Genomic DNA, 12,975 nt, shown 5'->3' with positions numbered 1-12,975 from the left:
ATTGCATCGTTTATTCTCTTACTATCATTATTGTTTGAATACAATACCCTGTCCTCTGGCTGCTGTGTTGAAGAAATTTCCCCCGTTTGCGGGACCAATAAAGGAAATTCTGGTTTTGATTCTGATTCTGATAAAGCAAAAATAACAACCACACCATTACGACAATTACAGTCAAAGACAGACATTTAACAACAAAGTGCTTCACACCAATATGTGTAACAAATCACATCCACCATAGAGAGGGTTTGATACATTACTGAGAATGAGGTTTGGAGGCACTTTTCTCTACCTTCACCTTACTCATTTTACGCCATTGGAAACAGATGTTTGTCCACAAGGGGGCATCCGAGCAGCAGTGTCTGTATTCGTACTTGAGAAACAACTGTATGCCCTCCAAAGCTCAAGCCCCCAAACCTTCAACAGAGGTTTATGGTAAAATCATAAATGACACTCGGAAATGTCCTATAACAAATAAGCAAAATAACATTTTATTGATGGCCTTTGGATGAACTCAAACCCTTCCACGTGCCATGTTTTACGAAATTTAAAAAACTGAAATTTCTCATTTTGTCGCACAGTAACATGTTTCCATCTTCATGAAGACAGCAGTGCTGCAGGATAGCAGTGTCAAGCTCGTGACCTGCAACAGTCCTTTCAGCAGCACCAAAACCTTCCTACACTGACACTGAGTTCAGTTGTGGATGGAAAGTGTTTCAGGCTTGTTCAGATGTCAGGGTACAATGCAAATTGCCTTTCGAAGAACTTGGTAGCCATTAACAACATCAGTGAGGAAGAGGTGGCTGTGGAGGACTTGTCAGAGGATATGAAGGGAAGTTTTGACTGTGGGTCTGTGTTTTGCCTGAGGAAAGACAAGGAAGAGGATTCAGGGTGGCGCTTTATTATGTGAATTTGAACAGCCTGGGTGAAAACTTTTGGATGAAATGGGACCATTAAAGGGCCTACAAGCTGCCAATTGAATTGTTCTGCATGAGACCAAGTACCCCATTTTGATAAGATATAGTTCCAGGATCCCCTATCTGATAAGAACTTTCCTTTTCAGTGTTTTGTTACAGAAAATAATGACCAAATACCCATACATTTTGTCATGTGTTACTTATTGATGGAATTGTAGTGAAAATATTACATATGTTTTTTTAGGGGGAGCCTGGAACTGCCTCCCTGGACCCAATTTTAAGTTGTTCAGATTTGATCCACAGTTCCTTCTGTCCTCAGTGACATCCTCCACAATACTTTTTCTGAAAAACAGAAGCTTTATTTCTTTATTTTTTATTTTGGCAAGTCTGAACTCTGAAATCTTTATCTTTATTATCTTTCCCAAAAACTACCCAAATTAAATGCTGCTGCTAAAATTCCCTAAATGTAAACATCCCTTTCCATGCCTGGGTGTATATGTTTTTAAGTTTGCTTGTACAGTGTTGGGTGTTTAGCTTGGATAACATGCATGTGTGCCTTGTAGTTTATTTATCACACATGGCCTGCCCTTATAGCACTCACACCCAGATGGCAGCAAAGATAGCGATTTGGAGTTCGGTGTCTTGCTCAAGGGTACTTCTACTTATATACAGGAGGAGCCTGAGATCAAACAACCAACCCTGTGATCATGGACGACCTCCTCTACCTCCTGAGTCACAGCGGCCCCATTACATTTTAGCTTAACTTACTTCAGTACTTTAGCTGATTTAGTATGTGCATTAAATGCATTAACCACCGGAAAGAAAATGAGAAGGAAGATGCAGTTAATGTGGGTGTGACTGTTTCCTTGAGAGAGAAGAGTATGTTCATGCTTGTATCTACTGTCTGCGGCCTCATATAACTTCCAAACCCTTTGCACATCTGGCACCAACATCTGCCACTTTCCTCCATTCAGAATAACTGACTTTTTTAAGGTCTTCTGAGCCAGCTATTTGACCTCAGTTACACCCAATGTCACACATATACACACACACACACACACACACACACACACACACACACACAGACAGAGAGAGAGAGAGAGAGAGAGAGAGAGAGAGAGAGAGAGAGATGGTGACAGAGATAAATGGGCTGCACACATCACTGAAGCAAATGAGGTGGGGGGGATTACTGACACTGGAGTGCGTGTGTCTGAATCTTTTGCCCATGTGGGTACACACACTCATACAAAGAGTGATTCAGGATGGCTGCAGTTGTTCCAGGTCATATTTGGAGTGTGTTGATCCTCTTCTCATCTGTCACCACATTAGTTATGAGGTGCACTCTTGCGTCCTCTCTGGTTCAAAGGACATGCCAACTTGTGGTCAACAGCAAGGGGGGCGGTGCGGTCAGTGATAAATTTGCCTGATAATAAATTGCCCAGTGGCTGGATTTAGACTGAAAAACACATGAGTTTGAACACTTTATCAAAAATGCCTTTGCGCACATCCTCCATTGTACTACAGTGTTGTGTCCGGACAACGTGATCTCTGTAGCCTTCTGTCAGAGGAACAGCCCATGAGCACACCTCAGCTGTCTGAGCAGCTGTTGCTGTGACGCCATCTGTGAACGCACTCTGCCCAGGAGCTCCCAACAGGAGTGTGAGAAAACACATTGTCTCCGAAACACACACTTGCGCATGCAGTGTTAGCCTACATAGAGCGTAACAGGATCACTTTCTTCCAGGGTCCAGGGATTAATGCTTCCTGTGTGACCCAGACGAGGTTTGGAAAGTCTCTTGAGCGAGGTTTACTGTCTGTGCTGCCAGCAGTCTGTATCAACATGAGGATGCTAAAGAGGCCAGTTTAGCCAGGGTAAGGTATTACATTGTAATAATGCTGAAGCCTCTGGAATGTAGCTCCTACAAGCTTGAAATTAGTTACATATTTACTCATAACTACCCTGTGCTTATTCATCACTGTCTTTGTTTTCTCCAATCAGCCTCATTTATTGTCATATCTGCAATGCTAAAGTATTATTTGACTACATTTAAAGATCCTTTCACCAAGGTAGTCACTTTGTGTCCACAAACGGCTCAAATAAGAATGAATAAATAAATAAATAAATAAAAATCATTTTTTAAAGGTCCAATTTGTAAGAAAACTTACTTTGAGTATCATTCCCAACTCACCAGATACTTACGCTTTGGGATGATTGCCAACCTGACCTACCCACCCAAAGCGTCAGTAGTCGGTTATGATTGGAGCTTTAAAGGGTTTTCAACATATGCAGCTTTCGGCAATGTAATGAGGAATTTGTATGAGGTCAGAGAAGATAATTACAGCGTGAAAAATAATAGTGCATGAAAATTAACTAGTTAACCTTTCTTAGCGCAAGCTATTTTTTTGGCACATATTAACTATTAATGCTTTCGAAAGTGATGCTGACGGGGATACAGGGAGTCAATGACAGCTGGGGTGCTGAGTGGTTGGTTGATATAATGACTTTGTCGTAAATGGTGTACGACATTCAAGTTTTTCATATTCATCTGAATGGTCAAGATAAATAATATCTCATTAATCATTAGCCTAAATGTACAACAATTTGATAACTTTCTGCATTACAGCAGAAAGAAAACTTGAACACAAACATACTACAAGTCAAGGGAACTGCAGCACCTTCAAAGTCAACAGCAAGGAAATGAAGAAGGAGAAATTCCCAAGACTACCCAATTAAATCTCTCAATTTTGTTAGTTGTTGATTTAAGAGAATTTAAAACTTTATGAGATGTTGGCTTTGATACATTTGTAATTCTCTTGAAAATTCAGCATTGTCATACATGAAGTTATTCCTTTCCTTACGTAAAAAAAACAAAAAAACACAGAGGAGCACATAACGCCGATCTGCCGGTTTGTCACTGGTAGTCTGCAGTGTAGTTCATACACTTGACTGATCAAACAAGAAAGTTGTAAAGTAACATTAGGCTTCATGATCAAATAAAGTTTTTGTATAATGTCAACAATCAATTGATGGTTTTTAGAATGCCTTGATTTAGGTGGTGCTGCAGCCGCCTGAGCACCGCTACTCCAATATACAATTAATACATTAAAATCCTTAAAATGGCACTTTTTCCTTCCCCCTCCCTAAAAATTCCTCAATATATGAATATGCAAATGTTCTTCCTTTCACAAGTTTAACAGCTGGAGTTGGAATGTCTCATACCACACTGTACAGTCAATTAATATAGGCTTCAATGTGCACATACATCAATCATTCTGCACAGTGAAGCTCAAACATTCAGCTGTCAGAACAAGAAGAAAGACATATTGTTAACTGCAGGGGAAAGTTTGAAGTTGCCTCATCCTGGCCTAACAAGGTTATCTCCACAAGAGAGGCTATAATCTGTTCTTTACTGGTGAAAACAAACTGTTGAATTAGCCAAACACACTCCACTAAAACCCTCAACAGTGTTGAGAATTGAGCAAATAGAGAGCTGTGAAAGTCAACACACAACAAAGCTTGGTAATGTCTCTCTGTACAGTTTTATTTACATGATACTATTCTGTCGTAATGCTGGATAGCAAGATTATATGTAATACATAAATATCAACACAGTTTGTTGTTTTTTCTTTTTTTGTACAAATTTGCATATAACTAAGAATCAGAAAGGAAAAACTCAAACGGATACATACAGTTGTCTTTTTAAATGAAAAACATCCTTACAGGGAAGAAAAAAAAAAGAAGGGGAAGAGGCGGGGTTAACACAAGTCACAAACACACATGAATTCAGGCAGCCATCAAAACACACTTCTGCACAGGTATGTGCGCATGTACACACACACACACCCACAACCCACACACACACCCACACCCACACACCTATGGTGCTCTAAAGCAGACACAGACCAATAGCTGTTAGACAGATGAGAAGTTACATCTAATCTTGGTATCTATTATTTTTCATAAATCTAGCTCTGGCATGCTCCTGTAGTTCTGTAAACATGTGCTGATAAACCGGGTAGCTCCACAGACAAATATGGTACACACACACACACACACACACACACACACACACACACACACACACACACACACACTCACTGTGCTCACATGAACGTTCTGTTAGCGCATTTTTAAAAAAAAAGAAAGAAAAAAAGTCATGGTTCACATACCCTAGTTCCACAAATGCACTGAATACATGCGCTAACATCAGTACAATATCGATGGAAGAGGAAAAAAGCTAGTAAAATATAACATAACTGTCTCTCAGCAAATAAAATGTCTGAAACCCTAAGTTGAGTGATGCCAAACACTAATGCAGATGAAGAGTTGTTCATGCATTTATCCCATTCGTTCATTCATGCCCCTACAACATTGTTGCTTAAATTCCCCTACCAGGCCTGCCATGGAAGGGTGCCATCCTTCCTCTCAGGCCACACATCGGTACACACGGCCCTACACCAGGCGTCTGTGATTACATCATGAGCACAGACCAGTTGGGGAGTGCCTTTACTCATTATTACCATTGAAAGTGTTTATATTCAGTGAAACGTGGATGAATTTGTTTGTCCCTGTCTAGCATGATACCTCCAGTCATAACGGAACAGCCTCATCACAATCAAAGTCAACACAGATGTGTTGATCACCAAGGCTGACTATCATAGATGATCCATTGTTCTGCTGGGGTCGAAGCTGATGAAAACAAAGTAAAAGGGAAGACAACAAAGCTTAACACAGCAGCTGTGAGGTAGGTAAAGCTAGGAAAGACAGAGACATGGTAACAAAGCCCCTTGTGCGTGGTGGGGGACAGTTGTACAGTTCTCCAAACGCTGACAGACTCCAGTACCGACGGAGCACAGAGCAAGAAGTTCAGGGACACATCTCGTGTGGACTGCTACACTGTGTAGTATGAATGTTTTAAAAGACCTGTCTGTGTCTGACACATGACATGGTCTGATTAAAATGTTATCTACGGTTTGGCACAAAATGGCGCCTGGTTTGGGTGAGAGGAGCACAGCAAATCCTGGACAGTTAGCCTGGGCTGCTCTGAGTAAGACAATACATATTCTTAAAAAAAAAAGACGACTTAACAGCGGCAAAGTCACACCACAGAAAATTGGATAAAACAAACTAATGAATTAATCAAAAAAGGAGGAAAGTGATCATTCATGCATCTCCCTCAGACAGGATCTTTTCTTTTTTTCTTCTTTTTTCCCCCCGTCATTTTTCTTGAGGTTGTAATTTTGTAAATCAAGTCCTTTCAATCGTCACTTAGCCACTCAAGCTAGTGCTCATTTCAAAAGGTTCACACTCATACTCCAGTCTTTGTCAAAGGTGTTGTCATTGTTACTGCCTCTGCTGTTGCTGTTTTGTCACATCTATATTCTCTGGATCTTGTCAGCCACCACCACGGGGTTCTCCTTGCGGATCTTGGCGGCAGCCTCAGCCTTGTAATCATAGGGACAGTTGTGCTTGTCAGAGTACCGGTGGATGCCACAGAACAGGTTTCCACAGCGACAGTCAAACCCTGGAAGCACAAGTGTAAAGGGGTCAAAATTAGAACAAAAATGTGGTAAGAAAAAAATCAATCTTTTATTTTCCTTATTAATTGCTTTTTGTTTAGTTTAAAAAAGGTCAGAAAATAGTGCCATATGTTGATCAGTGTTTCAACAACTAGAAATTATTCACATTGAGGAGGCTGGAATAGAGAATTTTGACTTTTTCACTCTTTTTCAAAAAAATAACTCAAACCCTTTGATTATCAAACAGTTCATAAATTTGACAGCAAACAACTAAAGGATCTTGCAGCTCTAATATGCGTTTCATCAGAAGCCCCTTCATTCCCGCCTGCTCACCTGTAAGGCCAACCCTTTTGCGGCACATGAAGCACCTGTTCTTCTTGGGTTTGGGGGTGTCGCCCTTGCTATCGTCACCGCTAGAAGAAGCTACAGGTGTAGGACTAGAAGCAGCAGGCTGGTTTACAACTGAAGACAGACAACAGGAAAAAGAAAAAGAATTAGTCGTGGTCAGTTTAATTAGCCATTATCTGATATCTTCAATTTGCAAGCGAAGCCGCTTAATGAGTTTTGTTTAAAGTTCTACAAGACATACAAACACACTGGCTGCTGAAATTGTGTACTTTTGTCCCAAATGATAGTAATTAGCATGTTTCTTATCTCTAAATTACCACCTCTTGTTCTTGGCAGAAAAGCGTGCACTGCCCTGAGAAAGCCTCTGGCACGCAGCATCAAATCCGAGTATGCCCTCTGGTGTAGAGGTATTTTTAAACAGGTTTATTTTTAGGCCTCCTGTCTTTCTTGGAGGGCTGTAAGTAAAACCAGCAGTTGTCTTCAAGTTATGCTGCAAAGAATCAAAAAATAAACTGTGGGTCCTACAAGGCGTTGTTTGCCTTAAGAAGTCTGCATGTGAGTGGTTTCCTGCAGGTGGTAAATGTCCGCTTGTTTATGTCTGCTAGTCTGTCTGTTGCCAGAAGTCTGCTTGTGTGAGTCTGTGTGTCTTACCAGGCTCTAAGGGTTCTGGCTTGTCCTCTCTCGAGATGCTCATCTCTGTCATTTGTTGAGTCACAGGGAGGGATCCTTGAATAGTTCTGAAGGTTAAATAAAACGAGAACCATTTAGCCCAAAAAAAAAAAATCACACATTGTCCGATTTGAAGAAGGCTAATGAACTACCTTGAACAATGAAACACAGCAGATACTGACCTAGACATGTCTGGTGAAGAGGCAGGGGAGGCATCAACCTTGGCTAGACTGGCTTCTAGTCTCTGGATGGCCGAGGCCTCTGAGGTAGGACTAGCAGCTGAGCCTGGTTGAGAAGAGGGTTAACTCCATTATGCAAAACTCAAACTGAAAACAAAGGCATGAAAATAATACTACGAAAATTGTAATGCAAATGTCTACCTCCTGTACCCCCTATACTGCTGTTTTATATCTTTATTATAGCTTCTTATTCTCGTAAAAGTCCTTCTTGGAATGAGTGTTGCAAATTAGCCTCTGCTTTAAAAACCCACCATGCTTGTTTCAGTTTATCTATGTATACTGTATCGATCCCTATCAAATAAACCATAGTATTGGACCCTTTCTCTTGTCAAAGCTGTATTCGAGATAACCTTTCTCCTCTTTTGTAAGGTCTTGTTTTAAACAGGTTTAAACAGGCAGCCAGTGTCACATTGTAAGAGAAACTTCAATGTTTGACCTTAGAAATTTCTAAAGGAGTGAACACCCATGTAACCCTGAACACTGTAATGAACAAAACAGCTGTCTTTCATTACACAGGGAGGAAAAACAGAGAGGGAGGAGAGCTGGGAAAATACACCGGCTGGCCTCGAACTGGTTGTATTTCAAAACAATGTCTACACTTCCTAGAGTCCCTCCTTATTCCTAGGTGTAAATATATAGGTCAAAGTATGTTATTTGTTTCCATCATGAACTCAGGGCTCCTGAAAATCACTTTTTAATCTCTTTCTTTTCTAATCTTCTTCTTTCTGAGAAACAGACAGAATCTCTGTCTACACTACACAATCTTTTTTGTGTATTAGTGAACAGACTTACCCATAGGGCTGAGGGGGCTCATTCTGTCGCTGCTCTGCTGCCGTGTCAGGTGTTCCTTATAGCACACGGAGCACATGCCATTGGTTCTCGGGTTGCCATAGAAACCACAGCCTGTGGCACAAAGCATGGGCACCGGGCTCTGGTTCGTCTCTTGGGCCATTGCTAACAGAATGAGAGAGACAAAATGCTTATTAGACTGACAGACGTACACAGTATCTCTATGCACCTCAATATGAAATACAACAAAGAGCTTAAAATATTTCCATCACCAGACACATTTCCCTGCCAATCTGGTTCCTAAGAAACTTGTTAGGCTGAGAGATAACGGGAGTCATTATGAAAATTAGAGAACAACATGCCTGTGTGTTTTAGACTCGCCCTTTAGCCTGAAAAGAGTGATGACCGTTTCTCGGCAGGAAGTCCCGGAACAAACAACCCTTGCTGTGTTCTGTTCAGCACCTTGGCAGAAGCTGGACTCTGTTCTGTCCCACAGCTTTGTTCACAATTCACTGTTGTTTCCCCCTTTTCCTCCCCCAAAAAACCCCTTTTCATAGCTCTGAGAACAGTTATGGTTCTTCCTAACATCTGACCCACAATCACTTATTTGCTGCCTGAGGAAAAACCTCCACTGACATGTGTTAAAGAAAAAAAATCTTATGACCGCTAATGCGTCATCATTGTGTCTCATAATTATCATGACGACTAAGAACTTTTCACAATATCTAACACTCCCTCATCATCAGTCTGTTCACTTCCACAAATTAAACATTCTGACTCATTGGCAGTATCTCAACCACAAAGGGAACAACACAGACGGCAAAATAAAGTTCAGTTTTTTTCAGAAGACATGAAATGATAAAGATGAAATAAAAGTAGGTCGACAGTTTCAGGAAGTAGTCCCCTTCCTCTGTGTGGTTCTTACCACATAAGGCATTTCAAAACTTCTCGAGTCATTTCTCTCCACTCATACGCCATAAACAAGCGTGTGTGTGTAACTTGGCAGAACGTGCTGTCCTGTGACGTGGTCGGACCGCAACGCAATACAGCAGGAGTTTGTGCAATGGGAGCTGCTGTCTGTGAGGCAACAGATCAAAAACACCTTGATGAATGAACAAACAGAGACAGGAAGGCCTAGATTAGTTGGGTTAGAGGCATCCTGTCTACCAGTCCTGCCCTGACCGGTTTACAAATCATGAGATCAACTGATACCAGATTCCCCTCCTCAGAAACTACCAGCGTACATAGCAACAGTGCCATATTTCCCTTGTAAACAACCTTTGGCCCTTTTGTGCTTTAACGTGGCAGCTGCTCTGCCTGCGTTGGTGTGAGGCTCGTATTTATTCCGGTCACGGACACAAACAGGCAAGCTTAATGTTCCAGGAGAGGCTGGCAGTTGTCTCAGAATGTCCTGTCAGTTCAGACGAGGTGGCCTGACCTCACAAACAGATAACGAGTGCTATTAAATTTTGAGCTACCCCCTCCCTCCCTCCCTCCCTCCTCACCGCTTTCTCCACCCCTGCATGTTATCACTGCCGTGTCAACAAAGGGTTTCCTTGGAAAAGCCCCACAAAGACCTTCTCTCCCTTCATGCGTCACGTGTTCAACTGCTGACTGCTGAAAAATACCAGACAGGAGGACTGAGCTAGTGGTTGGTTACTCCCGAGTGGCTCGAAAGGAATTTTTCTTTACACGTGAGCAACAGTTTCCTTCTCTTTAAACCCCAAAACACACATTTATGATGTGGACAGCTGCATTTAGACTGACGGATTTGGGGTTTTAAATCTAGCCTCTCAATATTGGACGAGGTCTTTAAAAAAAAAATTCATCAAAAGGAAGGACATCTATTTAAACTGAGACTATGCCACAAGATACAGCAAAGAGCATGATAACCAATAGCAGCTAAAGCTTAACCGTGACTTGTGACTTTCTGACACAAAGGAACAATGGATGGTGTGGCTCAGCTGTCACATTTGGACCCAGCTGTCAGACAAACAGCAGGCACGTTAACCTAACCTTTACTGAGAACTATCACAAACAGGGATGGCATAGAGGGTACAATCCATCTGGTTACACTCGTTTGAATCTGCTTTCAACCTGACGTGAATACACTACATACTTGAGAAGTTGTGAAAGATTCATGATCAAAAGGAGGTCATTCAGGGAGAGAAACATACAGGCTCTCCCTGAAATGCCTGTTGTTGTCGTTGGTGTTCATCATCAACTGATTAAAGAATGCCTCCGTGTCTGCCCCTGAGCACACCTAATACCCTGCCTTGTGTGTTCAAATTGTTGTAAAATACCATACATCCGACAGGGCAAGTCGGGGGGTTTCCAGCACCGAGCAGATAACCAGTCATTTTCATTCACCAACTTCCTTTCACAAAAACACTCGCAGCAATAAAATGTGCTCACTGGTCTGACTGGAAACCGTGCAGTTTGGTTTCGACGCCTGAGCCCAGTTTGAAGAACATAAGTGTGAAAATCTGCAGCACACAAAAGAGGAAGACTTTGCCTCTCTATCAGTCGCAGGCTTAGCTCATATTTCAGGCCCGGCTGTGGCTAAAAAACTACTGAGTCACACTGAAGGACAGAACAGAAAAAGCCCTCTGTTGTTTTGTTACGAGCACTAAATTAATGTATTTGAACGGGCACAATGGGGCAAATAACCACCAGGGTCCAACGAGAAGACATCAGCACTGATGTTTTCTGAAATAACCCACAGTCTAGACAGTGTGGTCTCTGCTCCCTTTGTTTCTTCTTTCTTCCTTTGTCTACAATCTCCCCGCTTCCTGTTTAGACATCGTTTCGTATCTGGCCTCCCTCGCAGCATTCTCCTAATAACCATTTTCTGCGTGTTTACAACGAGCCAATGTGAACAACCTCCATTATATAATCACTCTTAAGTACTTAAAACGACTTGCCACATAGCTCTAAACACCGACCGGATCTTGTTTTCTCCCAAGCTGAACTACAGCAAACACAAGGCAAAGCTGCCCTGGCAGTTCATTTAATATTCAACCAAAAGCGCTGTAGTAAATTTAGAGGAACTATCTCGCTCTACTTGCCTATTCGGCTTATGAATTTTCTATTTCTAGACAGGAATTAGCAGGCTTTGGTTCCCCATCCCCCAGCTCGAAGCAAATAGAAAAACAGAGACAGCAACCAGCACAAGCTAGCTCCCTCCCCTGTTTTTCTCCTGAACCAGACGGAGTCACGTTTGAGAGCTTGTGATATTCCCAGTCATGGGGGGGTGGGGGAGATCGTGGTGGTGCTGTTAGTGTCGGCGGTGACAACTTCAACGAGCAATAACGAAAAGCCTTGTTTACCACACAATACCATCACGCACACACCACCTGACCTTTCAATCCAGCGTTAAAGGTCGCCATGACCGACCATCAGCATAGTTAAACACCCGTCATTCGTTTCGTTATTTACCTCGATAGGGAAAATTCATCCTTGTTAAGAAAACGAAAAATAATCCAAGATCATCACCTGCTGAAAATCGATGAAGTTTCTCGCGAGACGACAGGAAAAGTGGCCGTTTTGTCCTGGCAGAAGAAAAAAGGTCGAGGGTCTCACGTCTTGGCAGCGTTCCCTTTTCTCTATCTAACGTTAGACGTGTTTTCGTGGCGTTGTCCTTCGTGTCAGGCAGGTTTAGGTGGGTTAAATTCTCCCGTCCTCGCCCTCCTGCCTCTCTTTCTTTCTCTCCCCGTCTCTCGTCCCCTCTGGATGGATGTTTGTTTCCTTCTTTAGTAAGAGGAGTGGCGGATGATGTCACGGGTAAATCAACGTGTTGCCATTGGCTGCCCGCGGAGCCCCCGAGCGCTATGTACAGTTCAGCGAGACGATGGGGGGCGGGGGGTGGTCGCCTGTGCGCATGCGCATAGTCGATCTCGCCTTATTACACATCTATTCGTCATCCTCCTACAAGACCACGAATCATTTTATTGAGTAATCCAGCTAAATGAATGGATAAATGAATAATGGTGCTGACATGACTAAATAAAAAACACAAAAAGAAACGATGAATACATTTATGATATAAAGGGTAATCATCCTGGGAATGCCTCCTCTTTGTTAAAGATTCCATATCTCTGAGAGGGGACTAAAACAGGCACCCCCTCACCTGGCCTCTAGCATGATTATATCTGTCAAAGCACCAAAACAAGTCTGATTTATAAGTTGAAAGATATACAGGCCTGTTTATATGGTCTAACACACACGCAAAGACACACGCAAAGACACACACACACACACACACACACACACACACACACACACACACACACACACACACACACACTTGTTGTGTTGATGTTGAGAATGTAAACATGTTTTCTGGGACCTAACAACAAACAGGAGGGATGGTTGATATTTGATTTCAAATGGACACCAAGCAATACCATGACTAGGATAACAGATCATAACAATGCCAGTACTTAAAAAAAATGGTTTATATTGGTTTATGTACTATTATTTGGGGGAGGGCCATG

The 12,975-nt window shown here is 42.2% G+C and overlaps 1 protein-coding gene across 2 annotated transcripts; it reads right to left on the bottom strand.

The window, feature by feature from the left end:
- Nucleotides 1–4,435: 4,435 nt before the first annotated feature.
- Nucleotides 4,436–12,302, bottom strand: zfand5a (zinc finger, AN1-type domain 5a). 2 transcript variants are annotated; one of them, XM_030417423.1, is made up of 6 exons: nucleotides 11,975–12,302; nucleotides 8,483–8,644; nucleotides 7,634–7,736; nucleotides 7,434–7,519; nucleotides 6,768–6,896; nucleotides 4,436–6,439 (listed from the first exon to the last, which is right to left on the bottom strand). In XM_030417423.1, the coding sequence occupies exons 2-6, from the start codon at nucleotides 8,640–8,642 to the stop codon at nucleotides 6,291–6,293; spliced, it is 627 nt and encodes a 208-aa protein (XP_030273283.1). In that variant the 5' UTR covers nucleotides 8,643–8,644; nucleotides 11,975–12,302; the 3' UTR covers nucleotides 4,436–6,290. The 2 variants fall into 2 exon arrangements, with proteins under 2 accessions (XP_030273283.1, XP_030273282.1); XM_030417422.1 differs by having other exon boundaries at nucleotides 11,918–12,248.
- Between the last annotated feature and the right edge of the window lie 673 nt (nucleotides 12,303–12,975).

The sequence above is a fragment of the Sparus aurata genome, chromosome 5, assembly GCF_900880675.1.
Source record: "Sparus aurata chromosome 5, fSpaAur1.1, whole genome shotgun sequence".
Taxonomy (NCBI): Eukaryota; Metazoa; Chordata; class Actinopteri; order Spariformes; family Sparidae; genus Sparus; species Sparus aurata.
The sequence above is the reverse complement of the archived record's forward strand: the minus strand, read 5'-3'. Positions and strand labels throughout refer to the sequence as shown.